An 18,915-nucleotide genomic window follows, 5' to 3' on the forward strand; every position below is an offset into this window, starting at 1 on the left:
TGCCAGAGAAATATTTCCAATTTTTTTCCAAAGTTCTCTGGGGTATGCAGAGCAAACAGTCAATTTCACTTTAACACGTTAAGTTCAGAAACCTGGACCTGCAGAATCAACAATGAGTCAAGCCAGATGTGGAAAAGGCCAAGCGAATAGTGAGTTTTCCTAGGTAGACACTGTTGGGAGGGGGCATTGCATCAGATGACAGCAACTTATCAGAATCTTTGTAGGATTTCTTTTAAAAAGCGTATTATGTAATTTAATATATTTGAAAATAATAATAAAAATTAGTGCATTTATGCTGCAAACTATAAAAAGCAAGTTTTATAAAATCTTCACTGGTAGATATATTTAATCAGAATCTTTGAACAAGTTAAAATTTGCTCATAAGAAGTATAGAATTATTGGGCCACGGCATTTTGCCAAAGGTTGTTAAATGGTCAAGGGTTCTCTGTTCATCAACTTACTCATTTGGCTGTTCAAAAATGTCTATTCTGACTGCTCCTTTTGTGTTAAACTGAAGATTTGTACCCAGAAGAGATATCAATTTAAGACATATCAATTTTTTGTTTCAAGAAAACATTTAAATTGTACATTATTTCCTTAACACATGAAAATGTGCCACCTATGGCCATATAATGTTATAATGAATTCTGTGGAAAATTTTAGGGATGGATGTTCAGATGGATAATGTATCATTTATGTGTACCTAGTGCACGTATTCTATTATTGTAAGAGACCACATTTGTTCCCCAAATGATTATTCCATTTGTGGTGTCATATCTTCCTTTGCTGTTCTGATTATATGAAATATGAAGTCTATAACTTATAAAAATAGTCACATTATTAGTGAAAGGAAAAAAGTTCTCCTGGGAATGAAAAGGAAAACAGTGTAGTATACTGAAAGAACAATTTACTTTGGTGTCCCTCGGCCCTTGGGAAATAATTACACTTCCCATGATCAGTTTTATTTGGGTTGAAGGATTTGATTTAATACACTGCATGCTAAAAAGCTGCCTGACGTGCAACTGTTTATGGGTTCATTATCTTGGAGGCAGGAAGGATGAAGATAGAATTGTACTAAAAAGATGTAAAAAAATAGTGAAATGGAGGAACATCCAACATTTATCTCAGCATTATAGGACAGACAAATATTCTGGCTCTGTGTCCTCTTGGGAAATTAAAAAGAGAATGTTGTACTACGACAGGGTTGACATTTGCAAGAGTTTGAATACTGGGTGTCTCTTTCATCTGGATGAGGATACCAACTGCACAATAATACCTTTGTGGTTTTTATTTCTTCAAAACATGAAAACAAAAAGATGAAGTCAATGACAATGAGAAGAGAGAAAACATTGCATACAGACTATGCTGTATCACTAGTGATTAAATCAGAAACAATTAGAAACTTTATTGGTCTGTGTCAATATGTGTACCATTTATAAGGAACAGCACAATTAGTGCATTTCCCCCCTAAAGCTGTGCACAATACACACAAAATAAAATAATCAAACAAATCAAATGAAATAATTTTACACAACTATAATAATAACAACCCTGAATAATGAGAATCGTATTTTCTCTATAGCATGAAAACTGAAAAGGCAAACAAACCAAAATGTTTCAAAATTGAAATCCACCAACAGCAAGAATTTCTTAAGGGTTCTTTTAAAGTGAAGATTCACTATGGGATTACTGACATTCCAAATATGGCTAGAAATGAGTGCAAAATCTTTCTAAAGTTGAAATACCTTGTATCCTTTCCCTTATTTACTTGGTGTTTCTAGGCTAGCTTTCCATTTTTTAAATCTTGGTGGCGGGGGGTGGGGGGAGTGGGTTAGAACGTGTCTCTAAAGCAGTCACCAGTGTTGGTTGTCAACGATAGGTCAGAGATGGGTCCTGGAAAAGTACTGTTGCCACAATGGTAAAAACCGAGGTTAACTGGGTCTTCTCAGTGATGTGCATCACCACATGATTGCCCTTCTTGGTTTAAAATGGGGAGACAAATGTTATCTGCAAGTTGGCCAAGCATAAGGAGGGTATTCTTCAAATCTAAACTTTACATCCTCTTAAAGACAATCTTTGATATTTGGACAATTTTATCTGTACAATTATGTGTTTATATTAAACATTTTCATAATTGTGTTCATCCTTGCAAGATAAAACTGTTCCCATATGGTTGTGTTAACTTTTACTCATGGAAATAATAATTGGATTCTCTGTGTACCCTGCTGAGGGCAGGAAGCTGGGCAGCCTAGATCATGCCTTGGGCCCCAGGAAACAGTATACTACCTGGCCTGTTGAGTGGACGACCAGCAGTTCATTATTCACTTCATCACCAAGCATTTAATAAATGGTGAATGGTCATGATTACTGAGTAGGCGAAGAGAAAATAAACCTCAACAATGTTTCTTTTTTACGTATCTTTGAATTAATACAGAGGGCCAGGGATGTCTCCGGCCTGGATTTCCTTAGAGACTGAGAAGTCTCTGAGAGGTGAACAGTCATTCCAATTTTGCTCATTAGTGGAATCACTTTTTGGAATGTTGGGTTGATCTACACTCTTTGGTATTTTGAAACAGAAAGAGCCATTCCTTTTCAAAGGTTAAAACCTCCCAGTGCAATCCTCTGGGAGGCACTAATCTCATTTAATTACCTTCTTTTCATCATAAGTAGAGGAGAAACACTTAAAGGCCCATTGGTTATCTTGGCTTCTTTCCTACTTGGGAACTACTATAATCAGAGGAGTCTGGACTGGATGGTGAAAGAAACAGGACTTAATAATGCCTTTTACATAAAAAAATAAAACGAACAGAGCAGTGCCATCTAACATCTGTGCCAGACAGAGCAGATGTGCAATAAATACTTTGGGGGAAGGGGTGTTGTGGACATGGTGGTTCTGAAAGCCAGGCATATCCCACGCATCCACTTCTCTCCAACACCTTTCTCTTTGGCCTTCCTGAATTAATGGGTGATTCACAGAGGCCTCTGATATGTTCCACGTGGCTAATTTTCCATAAAGATCTTAGTAGGTTGCCTGCTAGCCTCTCAATAACTTTAGCTTTTCCCCACAAGACTGTTATTGCTTCTTAGAATGAATGTGCATGAAAAATGAGCCATTTTTCTCCTTTTATCCCTAGTAATAATCAAACTCAATAACAACATGAAAGCAACAACTCAGGTGAAAAGAAAGCTCACTTATGTCTTCAACGTCCAATCAACGTTGCTGAATGGGAGAACAGTATATGCTATACTCTACTATATACAGATACGCTTTGTTTTGTTTTGTTTTTCATCCATGCACTGTGTAACAGGTATCACAACAACATTCCCAAACAGGCACATGAAGAAGGAGCAAATGTTCGGTAGTGACTGGGACAGGATTGTGCGAGCCACGGATACTTTTGAAAATAAAACTGACGGACAATCCCAGGCAGCAGCAGCAACATGGGACTGGGACACATATAACTGATGCAAATGGAAAAGGATGATGTGCTTTTTGAATGGGATTATTCTTCCTGTTTGCATGGAGAGTAGGTAAGCAGGAGGAGGGCTGGGATGGGACACCTGGGGAGTTACCTGGGTTGGAATGGATAGGGCCTTGTGAATCATAGTCCAGAGTTCAAGAGATAAGAAATAAAGGGTTTTGCATGTTCCTGGGAATCTAGGCACATTATCCTTGTACCTGTTGAACAAGAGTGCCAGGCACCGCATCCTTCAATAACAGACTATATCAAGAACCATCGCTTTTCCTGGCTCCGTCCCAGCTCCCATGCTTCTTCTTGGAGGCAGCGTCAGTCGGCTCACATTGTGGAGAGAAGCATGAAATTTGGTAATAGAGTGAAGATGTGCTGTGCTTCTTTCTTCTTCCACGCCCAGATCCTTTCTTAATCCAAAGTCATTTTTAAAAAGTGTTTGGAGGAGGCGAGGGAGGGGGTATCTTAATGATTTCAATTTTTACCCCAAACCCATTTACATTTGGATGGGTTATCACCTCTCACAAAGAGAAGCGAAAACCCGGACCCTCCCAACAAAACAAAACAAAAAACAAAGCCAAACAGCAGCCACCTCCTCAACCCCACTGAAAACAAAACAGAAAAACAAGAAAACAAATCAAAGCCTTAACAATTTATGAACCTGGAGAGAGTACAGCTCTTGTAGGCCGAGCTGCAAATATGGCCCTGCCTCTGCGCCTTGTTCACATGATGATGCCCCTGGGAATGGGAGGTGATGGTTTCTGACTTTGGCCCTAGTACAAAGTATGCTCTTGAAGCTGGATTCCATCAGCAGGTAAGTGAACATGACAAATGTCAATTTCCTCTGTTCATGATACATAATTTTTATGTATATATATATATGTATATATATATATATATATAAATTTACTATATTTGTTGTTCCTTTAGAAGCCTTTTATGTGGCAGTAGGCCTCCAGGGAGGAGAAGAAAATGTACAAGAGCCACAGGAGCACAAAGAGGGAGGATGTAAGGAGCTTGGCAGTCCGGGGCCCACCGAGCTCACCTCCGATTTCTGGTCTCCGCCGATACAGCAGCACCCCCACATTGATGAAAGCAAAAATGGTGAAGAGAGTGACAGAGAAAGCTAGTGTGCCAGGAGACACTTTGAACTGTTCCCCATTGGCTGCGTGGTAGATGGCAGCGATGGACCAGGCCACGCCGATTCCCAGGAAGACGTTCACTGCGTTGCTGCCTGTGACGTTACCTATGGATGCATCAGCATACTGGTCCTGGGTGGCTGCCACTTTGCTGGCGAATGTGTCTGTAGAAGAAGAAGAAAAAAAGGCAATGACACTCAGCCTTCTAAAGATGTCCACAGAGTGCTGGGAGCTTCTAGTGTGGGGTCTAGAACGAAACCGTGGTATAAACCCAGGAACCCAGAGTGAGCTTTGATGTTCCTTTGATTCACGTGGTGAAAAGAACAGGATCTAGATATCAGGAACCAAGGGCTTGGTGGTGTCTATGTTACTGAAGAAGTGATGTCCCTCCAGTTCTTTATCCACAGATACCATCATTTTTTGTACACTGAGCTTGCAGGGCAGTATTTTTCAGAGAGTAATCTCAGGCCACCTACACTAGAAACCAGTGGGTCCTTCTATGGAGTGAATATTATAAGCTGCATTGGGTCATAATCACTGGGGCTGAGGAATCTATTTTAACAGTATCCCCAAAGATTCCAGGTCACTACAGGTGAAAATGGGTTCTGGTAGGTATTACTAAAAGATGTGTGTCAGCAGCTCTTGTTTATAGATGAGGAAGTGAAAGAGTCAGGAGAGATTTCCAAAGATTCAAGAGCAAGTCAATAGTAGAATTGAAAACATTCAAATTATAATAATAGCTGACAATTGCCTCGAGCCTTTGGATAGGAAAGTGGATTCACCTATATGACCACATGGATTGTGATAACGATTTTATGAGGTGAAGAAATGAGGCTTAGACATGATAAGTAATGGGTGTGAATCACACAACTGCCAAGACTTTATGGAGGGCTTGAGCTCTGGTTTCCTGTCTTCAAGGCGCATGCCTGCTAATTGAACCATCTCACCTTTCTCTGTGCCATAAGTACCAGTGAGCATCCTCAAAGCTCTTTGTTCACCAACAGTCCTGAGTGTATCTTTTTATGAATATAGGGAAGTCAGGGTTCACTATTGGGGGTGGGGAGTAGACCATAGTAACTTACACCTTTTGATGAGTAGAGCACAGAGGTTTTATCTTGCCTTTACAACTAAGTGTGTGGTCCTGGGCTTCAATTCCTAATATGTGACAATGGAATACTGATACCCACTTCAGATTGCTGCTGTCAAGTTGAAATATTATGTGTAAAATGCCTTCTATGCTTCTTGGTACGAGTAGCTCTTATTGTTGTTTTGGAAGATAATGTCAACAAGGCAATTTAGAGTAGTTTAAAAGCTGGGATAGGATCTGAAGTAGCCCCTTTTATTAAGCATGTAAACAGAACTTGCAAGAAACTAAATTTAGGGCTAGAGGGGTAGCTCAGTGGTAGAGTACTTGTCTAGCATTAGGGAGGCACTGGGTTCAATCCTCAGCACCACATAACAATAAATAAACAAAATAAAGGTGTTCATCTACAACTAAAAACATACATTTAAAGAAACTAAATGTGTTGTCTATATGATGCCAAGATAGTGGCATCAGAGTCTTTTCAATGACCTGTGCAAAATTCCTTGCATAGTGTGTTTATAGTAGATGTTAATAACAATCAAATTTAACTCACACTTGCAGTCACTAATGGCCAAGTACTATATACTTCAAAGTGCTGTATCCACTGCTCTGGTCTTCCTGAGGTTCCTAGAATGCTCTGTGCAGGCAGATAGTTGTATGCTACCTGGTCTAGTTTCTCTCCTCTGTTGTCATTCTGTTGCCACAATTGCTCCTTGGTAAATAGCCATGGGGGACAATCCACAAAGCATGAAAGTTTATATGAGCCTATAGATTCTCTACTTTATGATGGGGAAGAAAGTTACTTAGGTCGATTGGAGGCTATTGCATCTGAGTATCACATTTTTTCTGAAATGGAATTGATCAGTCCCAAGGGCCTGTCTCATTGATTATGACCTCTGTCTGTGATGGAAAGTAGATATTGCTACTCTTTTATAATTAAAGCAATAACTGTTTATTCTATGCGAGGCACTATGCTATATAGGTTTTATGTATATCCTCATTCAACCCTTTCAAAGCCTTAGGGACTGGGTGTTATTATTCCCTGTTTGTAATTTTAGAAACTATATCATTGTGATAGTATGCCTCAGAGACCAAGTCTTGATCAGCCAAATGAGAATTTTTAAATCAAGTCTGTTTGATTTTAAAGTCCATTCTCAGTCCATACCATATTGCCCCTCCCAGGAAGAATAAAAGGTTCCTTTCCACTTACTCCATTTAGGTTGCCCTGCTCCTTCCATTCAGAAACTTTGAAGCAGGTTTTCAACAAATGACCATTCCTATTTCAGGGGAACAGACTAAAGAAGGTACAGGCACTTGGCTATTTCACCTGCTTGGATTTGTGCTGCTTTGTGCCTTCATGGTCACAGCTTGCAGCCCAATAGGATTATTACAGAGACTGATGAGTAAAAGCAAAGCCAGACAAATCTTAATGGTCTCTTGCATTTCATTATTAAGAGTTCTTCAAAGGTGCTGCTGCAGCAGCATCAAAAGGAAGAAAAAAAAAGTCTTTTGCTTTTCTTCTTCAAGGACAGGCAGTGGAGCAAAGAAAGTAAAAGAACAAGAGTCCAAGGCAGGAGAGAGCAGTTTACAGCTCAGCTGCTGCCCAGAAACACCTGAAACATTATTCTGAGCTAGCAATGGCTGATGGTGAACAGATGGCCACATTAGGCAGGGCCCTTTTGGGATGTAGGTAGTCCGCTCATATGCTGTAGGGACAGGTGACCTGGCTGTTGCATTGCACAAACCTGCATACATCCCTGGCACGTGGTACAGAGCACACTGTCCTATCTCCACTCAGAAACCCTAGACTTTCCAGATGGCAGCCTCTATCTCTGCACCAGAAGGGAAAGAGGTGTAAAGGTCAAAGAATCCTGGGTCCAGAGGCCTGAACACCCAAATCAGACCTACACCCTGAAACGAAGGGCATACCAGGTGTGCGGCAATATCCTCCCCCTCCAGCTATTTTTCAATAGCCTATTTATGTGAATATTACATGAAAATTCTTACTTGTAAAAATAGGTTCCTATTTTCAAATGCTTTTCTCTAGAGTCCCTAAAATTTAGGAGCCAAACTGACTAGCTCATCACATAAATGAAACATGTTCTGGGCCTCTTGGAGTCTGGTAGATTTTATTTACCTGGATTAGGCATCAGCCTTTTGCCTATTTTTAGTTTCAACTCAAAAAGTATGTTTTAAAAAAATTGTAGGAACACATGCAGATCCAAACCATTAACCTTAGCTCCAACAGAGATAACTCTCTTCTCCAAATGAAGTGGGAAGGAATCTCCCCAAATTACCTTCTATTGCTGCTTTGCTGCTTAATGCCCAGAGCAACACATCCCACACCATATGTTGGGCACCACCAGCTCCTACCCTCAACACTAAACCTGGAACCTGCCTGTGGTCGAACAAGGCAAATGCCTTTTCCCAAAGTAAAATTCAAGAAGTAACTGCTGCCTGGTCTCAGAGGGATATAAACATATTGAGAGCTTGGTTCATTAAACACAAAAATAAGGGAGTCATATTTCTTACGTGATTAGCATAAATTAAGATATCTTGACAATTCAGTGTGTATGTGTGTTTGTGTGTATTTATATGCACACACTATTATGAATGTCTTATATATGTATGAGTGTCTATATATATATATTTTTTTTTTCTACATATACACCCAAGGTCAGGCTTCTGACCTTGTAATTTTTAATTCCAGCCTTGATATCTAATGCATCTTCAATTAGTTTTATAGTGTCTGACTTTTGATTCTATCTTCTTGATACATATAACTGTAAATAAGAGAAAATTTGTTTAGACGGCAACATGGCTCAAATGGAGACACATATCACAAAGTTGGGACAAAATTGTTCTCTGTAGACCTGGTTCAAGTTCACTGTATATAACTTTGGTCAAGTCACTTCACTTTTTTAGATTACAGTTTCCTCACCTAAAATGAAGAAATTAGAATAGAAGATCTCTAAGATTCTCTCTACTCTCACTGTTTGGGTAGTCAGCAAAATACACCAGAATACTAAATCCATATATATGCTTTTGGTGCTGTTTTCTTTCTGTACAAGTTGTACATGATTGCTCTTCTTCAACAGAATTGACTAATGATATTCTCATTGAACAAATATATTACTTAAGTGAAGTATATGAAGATCATGGGAAAAGAGATTTCAAGACCTAAAGATTTTTCCATTGATCAAACTGTGATAACATTTATGAAATTAAATCACATAGCAGTATTTTGCCTTCTAAAATTAGGTACAAAATGTTGTCAGAATTATTTACTTCAACTCACTTTATCAGTCATCTCTTTCCATGAGGGAGGCTGTGGCATAAATGGGAGCAGAAAGGCCCATATTTCAAAGGCTGTTTAATGTCACACTGTTGCATCAGAATTACTTGGAGAGCTGGGCATGGTGGTACATGCTTGTAATCCCAGCAGCTAGGGAGGCTGAGGCAGGAGCATCAAAGTTCAAAGCCAGACTCAGCAATTTAGTGAGACCCTAAGGAACTTAGACCCCATCTCAAAATAAAAAATAAAAAGGGCACGGGATGTGGCTCAGTGGTTAAGTGCCCCTGGGTTCAATCCATGGTACCAAAACAAAAACCAAAATTAGTTAAAGAGCTTTATTTTATTATTATTATTTTAAATGTAGATATGGTGTTCTACCCTAGACCTACTGTAGATTCACTGGGGAAAGGAGTCAGGGACATATCTTTTTAAAAATGGCTTGGTCAGGGGAAGGTTAGAGAACCAAATTATAAGACATGGAAATGGGAGGAATTGCTTCAAGTGTCCAGTTTGGGGGGCTTGCTGGGAGGATGTTTGCATTTCAGGAAAGCAGATAACTGGGAAGAGGTCAGCTGGTCTCTCAGATAGCATCCTTTTGCACATAAACCAACTTGGGTGGGCTGGATAGAGGTGCTGGGGCTGCCTAACTCTACTGCTTCCCTCTCTTCTTGTGCTATTTTTAAGTCTATTTCAGCACAGCTATGCTGAAAGGCAAGGGAAGGGGAGGAATCCACCAAAATCAGTTGGATTTTCGATCCTCTATGTAAAAACAATAAGGCACCATGCATATCCACTTCGTGGAGATTGAAGGAAATGAGTTAACATGCCTGACAGTAGAACAGACTCTATCCCTTTATGAATACTCAGTGTTATTAGCTATTTTTATAAACAGCACAGTCAGAGAATCTGTAAGTATAGGGAATTCTGAGTTACATTGATAATTCTTAACTTTGGGGGAGTTATAACACCCTTTCAAAAGATCTTTTAACTTTACAATCCTATGCATTTAAAAATGTGACAGTTGCTGGGCGAGGTGGCATACACCTATAATCCTACCGGCTTGGAAGCTGAGACAGGAGACTCTCAAGTTCAAAGCCAGTCTCAGCAATGGCCAGGCACTAAGCAACTCAGTGAGATCATCTGAAAATAAAATACAAAATAGGACTGGGGATGTGGCTCAGTGGTTGAGTGCTCCTGAGTTTAATTGCCAGTGCCTCCCCACCAAAACAATAATAAAATGTGATAGTGCATAAACATTCTGAAAGATCAAAGAGATTCTTACCAATTTTATTTTGAACATTTCATAACACTTACGTCATAGAAAGACATTAGAGATCTTCTGGTGTAAGGCCTTAATCTTATTAGTGACTATAAAGCAGGCTCTTGCTTAATGCATTTAGTTCTCTCTATTCTTTCCTCCCTTCTATCTTGCCTCCTTCTGTCTTGCTCTTTTTGAATTGAAACAGAAATAGTTTCCTTGCATGCTAATTCTTCTGCTGTTGCTGAGGGCCTTAAACAGTTTTTTGTCCTGAGGTGTGACATTCATTTACCCCGACTCCCTCACTCACATACACACACACTTGCTTTACTGGTTCATGTGAAAAAAATTCAGTGATTTCCAATTTCACTAGGCTTCTAAGTGAAATTTCAGGAAGCAGGAAATTACTGACATTTGATTGATTAATGGCCAGCTGGGAAAGGAGTTGTAGAAACTGAAAAAGGGAAAAACACTTCAAATTTCTTCCTATGAAAGTTTTCCCTGAAGAGAATGAAAAAGAATACAGACAGTGACATGACCTATTTCTAGAAGAGTTAGGTAAAAAACTCAAGAGGACCTGTGTTGGCAGGATCAGAGCCCCTGCTTCTAGCTATTTTTAGTCCACAGCAGCAAATCAGAATCAGCAGGACAGCTTTGGAATATTGCAGCTTGCTAGCCCCACCCTGACTTTTTGCTTAACTGGTCTGGGATGGGACCAGGCTCTCTCAACCAGCCTGAGAAACCATAGCTGTGGTCTTCTCATTCCTGAAAGGGGAACAATGGCACCTCCACTAGATTAATGAAGGCAACAATATATGGAATAGTTTTGACATATTGATCTGCAAAAATCAACCATTTTTATTATTAAATGACACTTATTTTCCTATGTTAACTTGAAGATGTGCATTTCCCAAAGGTATCCCTGAGGCTTAGTCTTCCTATTGCATATCCTAAATCTTGTATATTTTAAGTCAAAGAAAGGAATAAATTTTAATTAAAGGAGCAAACTCAGCTCAACCTATGGAGTTTATTTTTCAGGGAACACAAGAACATGACCGTGTTATTTGATTTACTTTCCAAACAGTAATTTGAAATATGTTCTTAACAGAAGATAATCCTCCAGTCTTTTAATACACCTAGAATAAGATTATTCTTCAGTGTAATTGTTCACAAATTCTCAAAAGAGGATCTAAGATTCTCCTTCCTTGTTCAAATCCCTAGATTCATGGAGTTTGATAAAATTTGCTAAAAATTCTAATTCTTTGATGTCAAATAGATATTCAGGAACTTTTGAAGAACTCTAATAAGGTTTGTGGGAATTATGTCACTGAATTGCTTTGTCAGTCATTCCACCCTTTCAACCTGGCCAGGAACAAAACTCCCAATAAACTAGCTGATTCTGCAGAAAAGTAGCAGTGTTCCATCCTGATTGGCTCTTGAGACAAAATTAATATGGCTCTGGGGGGACCAGATTGTATATGCTGGGCAGACTTGGTGCCTTCACTTTAGAGGCCTGCTTGTTCACTGGCAGACATAAAAAAGGCTGATGGCAGATTATAGTGGCTGAATGTGTGCTTGATCAAGTAAGGAAGATGAAGGTGGCTGCCTGATTTGAGAGAAGTCTTCTGGTTTTGGTCATACCAGGCGAGCAGGTAGCTGAATGAGGACTGTGTCATTCCCACTGGTTATTCTTGGCATGATGATATCTAGTAAGCTGAGGCTAAAGTAGATGACTAATTTGTTAGCCTCTGTTACCCTGTGGGTGATCACTGTTGTTACTGAGGAATGCTGGTCCTAGTCTGCATAGTCTAGTTGTGGTAGCAAAGAGCCCAAGCTATGGAGTAAGATCTGGTCTTGTTCTCATTTGCCAATTACTAACTCATTAACCTCATGAGCTTCTACTCTTTCACCTGTAAAATAGGGATGTAAGTAGTCATTTATATGGATATTAAAATTATTAAAAGAAACAGTGTAAAAAGGTTTAGGAAGGTACCTGGAAATTAACAGGTACAAAACAAATGTTTCCTGTTATTATGGTTTCATAATTCTTCCTGTAGTAAGAAAGAATGAGGTGAAAATATTAAAATATTTTATCATGGTTTCCTCCAATTAGGTGGTTTAGGGTTAATACAGTTTATGTAAGATTATGGGAGAATGAGGCTCTGTCCATGGTATTCAGCAATGGTGGTGGTGAGAAGCACAACAATAGTGAACATTTACTGCGGCTTACTAACTTACTAGGCTAGGCACTATCTACGGATTCTTATTTAAACCCAAAACAACTTTCCAAGGTATAATTATTATCCCCACTTTATAAATAATAAAAGTAAATCCCAGGACATAAGAAAGTTATTCAAAGATATATAGCCAGTAAGATATTTGGTCCAAAGGAGTGTGATCCTAGCTGGAGTCCAAAGCTCTTAATCACAAATCCATGGGGGTAACTGTAAATACTGGGATACATGCTACATCTTAAATTTGAAAGTGAATAAAGGGTTCCTAGAATACATCACTTCCTATTCCCACTCTAACTACTTGGTGTTAAAGCAGTTGATGATTTGAAAGAAAATGAATAAGATTGTTCTATTTAGAAATATAAGTCTGACTCCTTTAGCAAAATATTATATTAGAATGGATCAGAAATAGACAAGAAGGAGCTGTTTTCATGGAAGACCTTTCATCCTTTTAGAATAATAACAAAGAACAGTGACTGATAAAGTAATCTTTATGTTCTATGTTCCTGGATTCTCTCAGCATTACATTTACACTATCTTCATAGTATAATAAAAATGGGCGTAAGTGAACCTATTTTTAAAATAGCATGAAGTTTTTGCTATTTCCAGTTTTGAACCATGATGCCATTACTTTTATAATAAAACTTTATTTTAATGAAACAAAGTCTATGAGAGCAAAACATTAAAAAGATTAAAGTTCAGCCACATTTGGCTAATTTTGAAAAGTAAAAAAAGCAAGGGCCAATCTGGGGTTAAAATAAAATAGCTGCATTAGTTGTCATTTTCCTAAGCTAACTTGTTTGTTATTACATAGATAAAACTGAAACTCACTTCTTGCCTGGAAAAAAAAAATCCAGGTCTGCCCTGCACTGGATGCCTTCCTCTGACTTGCTTCTTCCTTCTCAATAATCTCCCTCTTTTTCTTTCTTAACCCTCATGGCATTGAAAGCCTGGTTCTTTCCTTTATGCTTTGTTCTTTCTGGAACATCTGTCTCTTGCCTGAATCTTCTCAAATTCTCTTATCTTCATGTCCTACTTTAGAGATGGCAAAGCCATAGGTGTCCTGTGCTTGCTCAAGCTAGAAAGCTGAGAATAATGAGACAGAAAACTAAAGAGCGACCTCATTCTCACCCTATAGTCAGCCTTAATGGGTTATGAAGAGCTTCTCCATTGGCAGGGTTACACTGGTGTGATTCTGGCTCTATGGATACCCAACATGTTCCTTTGCCCTAGGATACTTACCCAGTTATTTATTCCACATAGACACTCTTTTTGAAGGGATGGTTTTGTGAATTTTAAGTTCAAAAAACATGAACACTCTTCAAAGTAAGCAAATGGAGGCAATTCAGTAGAAAAGCTATCATTGCCTACAAATTCAATCCAGTATCGGGGGGAGCAGGTGACAATCACAGACAGGTGAGACTTGATAGGGCTTTAAAAAGTTCTGATAATTTACCCATTTTGGCTTCCACCTTGCTGTGATTTGGTATGAAATTTCCCCCATTAGTTCATTCCTATAGTTTAATCATGTTATGCAAAAAAAATGTATATGTCTATAAAAACTTGAAAAATTTACAAGTTGATTGGTCTGGCAATTCTATTATTGAATATTTAGAAATAATTTTACAAGTCTGTAAGTTTATGTAAGGGATGAGTCAGGGCAGAGATTTTATGCTAGAGGAAAATTAGAAGCAACTAATTTGTCTAATGTTTTCAATAAATTATAACTTTACATAACTAAATTATGCAACTATTAAAATCATGATGTAAATGTACACTAACCAACAAAGAAAAAAGTGTTCATTGACGCACCACTAACTAAGAAAATGGGTGATCTAACTATACATAGCATCCATTAAAAAACATGGATAAATATGTAGTATTTATCTGTATACACATTTTTGCAAATTATTTGAAAGTTCTGGAATGCAAATGGGTGGCAAGGTTGCATGATTCATTTTCTCATTGTTTATGAATATTTCCTATTATTTACAAAAGGAATATGTTGTCTATAGTATTATTAAAGGGTAAAATATACATTAATATACATTAAAATAGACTCCTATAAATAACATGGTTTATCTGAGATGAAATGGGGATTGAGTTTCAACCTTTTTCTTGTCCTTTCAAGCGACAGCAGTCAGGATTATGCTAGAGGGCTCCTTACGTGGAAAACATCAGACATACCACCTATAGAGCAGGGGCATGTCAAATGGTGTGGAGGCTGAGGAGTGGGTAGTGGAACAGAACAAGAGGAGATATCCTTGTCATCAGGGGCTGGCCTGGGATTCAGAGATAAGAAAGTGCCCAGGACAGGGCACAAAGTGTGATCAGAATCCTAAAAACAACTCTATCCACTATGAAAGTTTGCCAATGACCAGCTGTGGGAAGACATGCTTATATCTTTCTTCCCAACCATTCCTGTTTACTTCTTAACTTTATATTTTGGTGTTACAATGACATTATATTTTATTTGCCAACAATATGTTTTATTGATTTTTGACCCACAAAATTCTTTTGACTTTTCATTTAGCCTGACAAATACTTTTTTCACAAGCTTGTTAAGAGATTCGTGTTCTTGAGACATCTGGAAAGGGGATGTAATACCCAAGTCTTTCGTCTTCTGTACTTAGGCTCTTCCTGGATATGTAATTCATAATGCAAATACCAGATAATAAAGCACAGGGCTCCACTTAAGCTGCTAAGGGTATGCAATGAAGTTGAGCTCTTGGGTATAATTTCCTCTCCTCTCTCCCGGGCACATCTTACAGAGGTTTCAAAAATGTCTTCTGACAAGTATCTCTTATATCTCATGCAATTTCCAGACCCTTCTAATGGATATTATCCTATTTTCCATTCCCGACAATTCTAAGGTGGTAGCGGGGTGGGGACAACTGCTCTCAGCCTCACTTTTTCAGGAGAGAAAACAGAAACTTAGGGGTCAGTACCAGAGGTGAATCCGAATTTCCACCCTGTGATTTCCTGGTGTCCAGAGCCTCATGCTGTTGGCTCAATTCCAGGATCCTTCATCAACCTGCCAGATATTACCCCCTTTTCTGAACCTGATAACTAATATACATTACCTAACTCCAAGGCTGCTGTAGGCATCGAAGAGATACATCATACAAACGTATTTCTTAGCCAATGAAGTCATACAAAGGTAGTTACTCTTGGAATTTTTATGTTTAGTGCAAATTCTCCACCCCCATGACACCATCATTAATCACTGACACCTTAGTGGGATCATGTGTTGGATATAACAAAACCATAACTAACCCAGAATATCTAGATTTGGGAGGAGGTGAGAGAGGTCGGTGAGAAAAAGCCAGGGTACTGGAGAGAGCACATGTGGCAGGGGGTGACATTGAGAGTAGCAACTGCCAGAGAGAAAAGGAAAACACTAAGTAATTCAAATGCATTTTGTTTGAAGTGGGAGGCAAAAAAAAAAAATAACACGTTTTCCCAGTTTTGAAGACTAGACCTGCCTGATAAATCTGCAGGAGAAGAAACAAAGGTTTAAGTGTAATTTGCTAAAAATTAATGGCACAAGGGGTCAAACCATCCTATAAAAATACTGCCCCAACCCTATGCATAAAGACTATTCCTTGACTTCATAAGCCTGTTTTATTTGCTTCTCGACAATGTCCATCTTTGTTCCCTGAGCATTTACCATAGTATTGAGTACCAGTCTCCTCCCACTGGAGTATGTACTCTGTGGGATTAGAAAACCATCTGGCTTGCATCCCTCTACCTACCATGTGGAAGAGCGCTAGTACAGAATGGATACTAGTGAAAGCCTTGCAGAATGAATGAACAGGAGTGCAGAATGGATTTGAAGTCAATGCCTTCCACCAGATCCTACTGCTTCCTTTTAAAAATTATTTTATAAATATGGTTTCCATCTCTTTTCTAATGTGTTTACGACTGATGCAGAAGGGTTAGAATGCCATATTGGCCGAGAGCAGTGGCACACACCTGTAATCCTACCAGCTCTGGAAGCTGAGGTGGGAAGATCACAAGTTCAAAGCCAGCCTCAGCAAAAGAGAGGTGCTAAGCAACTCAGTAAGACTATGTCTGTAAATAAAATACAAAACAGGGCTGGGGATGTGGTTCAGTGGTCGAGTGCCCCTGAGTTCAATTCCCAGCCTCCTCCACCCCCAAAATAATGCCATATTATTTCAACGACCTGCTGGGGCTTCCTAATTAGCTGTGGGAATTGTCTATGAGAATGAAGCTTTTTTATGCTGAATATTTCTTGTCACTACTTTTCCACTGCCGACTCAGCTTTGGTGTAGAGGCTGAGAATCTGTACTCTCGGGACAAGACTACTCAATATAGAAGTTATTGATGTCAGATTCTTCTATGGAGGTAGCGCTTCTCTACCTAACTGTGGAGCTCCAGAGGGACAGACCTCAGGGCAGGCAGCACCTCCAAGATGTCTGGGGCAGATGTCTGCCTGCCCTCCAGCAATCTGAGCTACAAGTGGGTTTGACAAGTAGGTTATTTTGGGGATTCTGGTTTGCCGTGTTTCAGCTATTGGGAGCCTCTACACGTATAGAATCTTTACAGAAGGACATTTTCATGACCATCTAACACATTTGTTGTTATTTGATGCTTTGCAACTATAACTCAGGAATGACAAGCTATAATTAGTCCTCTGCTGAGCCTATTTGCAGACCCCACTGGATATCATTTTAGTTTGAAACTACAACAAGTCTTGCTTTCTGTTGTCTCAACCCATGATTTTTTTTTTACTATGATAACCTAATAATAGCAGTGATTTATGAAGGACCAGGATAAGAAGCCCCCTGGGCTCCAGAGGAGGGGGAAAAGAAAACAAACACAACACATAATATTGTGGTTGTAAATAATAGAACCAAAATAAGCTGTTTTCTCTTTGTAAATAAAATACAGAATTTACATTTGCTGAGCTAAACGAAGGTTATCAAATATGGTCACTAGTAGATTTAGCTTTTTTTTTGGATCATGTGCTGGAAAAGGCAGAATAATGCAAGGCATTTTGTGGATTTAAACACTATTTTGTAGTGAAGCAGAGTATAAACAAGTAATATATAGCTTGTGTTTGATTCCAGAGAGAGGGCAGGATGTGCGGTCCCTGTGCTGAGGAGCAACGATGGCATTTCAGCTGGCACTGTGTATAAATGCCAAGCACCATGATTTCATATCTATAATATGCACTACCCCCAACAGATATTAAAATTCTTTTATAGCCACATGTAAGATTTGCCTTTTAAGTTGAGTTAGCATTTTATTTGTCCTCTCTTCTAAAAATACCAATGAGCTTAGATTTATTTTGTTGCTCATACAGAGCCCATGATGTGGTCAGTAAGTTACATTTCTTACAGCCCAAATTTTCTTCTTTGAATTTAGCAGCCACATGTCATTCTTTGCACAGGGAGATCATGCCCATAGCTTCTTATTAATAGCCATTGATAAGACTAGGTCTTTTCATGCTCTTCTAATGGTTGTGATGGATTTGCATTGATCAGGGGCCAGCAGCCAGCGTTTATCAGGTGACACTCTGTGACCATGGATAAGAAGCTGAAATTATGAGTCACTTGCTTAGCACTGTGTTGTGATCAACTGACTGGATTGGTCAAGGACATTTAGCATTTATATATCATCAAAATGGGTTGTTACCCTAATAATATCTCCTATTGATAATTCTCAGTGCCATTGTATAATTCTTTCCCCCAGAAATTTGTAAATATGAGCTAAGATTGTTATTGTTGGAGAAAGCATAGTGGGATTATTTTTTTAAAATGTACAAATCCATAAATACCTAAAGCAAAATATAAAAAATATTGCTCACTTTTAGTTCACAAATTGTGTAGAGATTTTGTAATGAAGAAAATAAAATAATTTAAAAATTTTAAAGAATCATGGTAAATTTCAAATTTAGTTTGGAACTACAGCAAGTCTTGCTGTTTTATGAAGAGGAATTACAATTACTATCAGATAGAAAATCAATGATATTTTTATGTTAAAACTCGTTCTTGTGAAATATTGAGGAAAGACTGACCTATACTAGCCAGGAAATATACTAGTGATTGCCTGGGGTTGAAGGTAGAAATGGGGATTACCTGGAAATGAACATGGGGATCTTATTGGGGGTGATGTAATGTTCTAAAACTAGATTAGGGTAATGGCAGCATGACTTAGTGAGTTTACTCAAAATCATTACATGGTATACTTCAAATTTTCAAAGTTTTGTGGGATATAAGTTATGATTCAATAAAGCTGTTTAGAAATCTAGACTAAGCTTGCATTTAAAGAACAAAAGTGGTCCTTGAAACTTTTCATGACCTTATTCTCAAATGTGAATAGAGAGAAATGAAAATCACCAACTCAATATTATTTACAAGTCATTCATTAGAGGCCTATTCTTGTTAATATCTATAGAGCAAAAAGGCC

At 38.6% G+C, this 18,915-nt stretch overlaps 1 protein-coding gene across 6 annotated transcripts in view; it reads right to left on the reverse strand.

The window, feature by feature from the left end:
- Nucleotides 1-4,396: 4,396 nt before the first annotated feature.
- Slc8a1 (solute carrier family 8 member A1) overlaps nt 4,397-18,915 on the reverse strand; it is a 356,468-nt gene continuing 341,949 nt past the window's right edge. For all 6 annotated transcript variants that reach the window (XM_076832590.2, XM_076832589.2, XM_076832593.2 and 3 more), the window contains one exon: nt 4,397-4,773. In XM_076832590.2, the coding sequence (XP_076688705.1) occupies nt 4,397-4,773 (377 nt within the window). The remainder of the gene's footprint in view (nt 4,774-18,915) is intronic.

This window comes from Callospermophilus lateralis, chromosome 14, assembly GCF_048772815.1.
Source record: "Callospermophilus lateralis isolate mCalLat2 chromosome 14, mCalLat2.hap1, whole genome shotgun sequence".
Classification (NCBI taxonomy): domain Eukaryota; kingdom Metazoa; phylum Chordata; class Mammalia; order Rodentia; family Sciuridae; genus Callospermophilus; species Callospermophilus lateralis.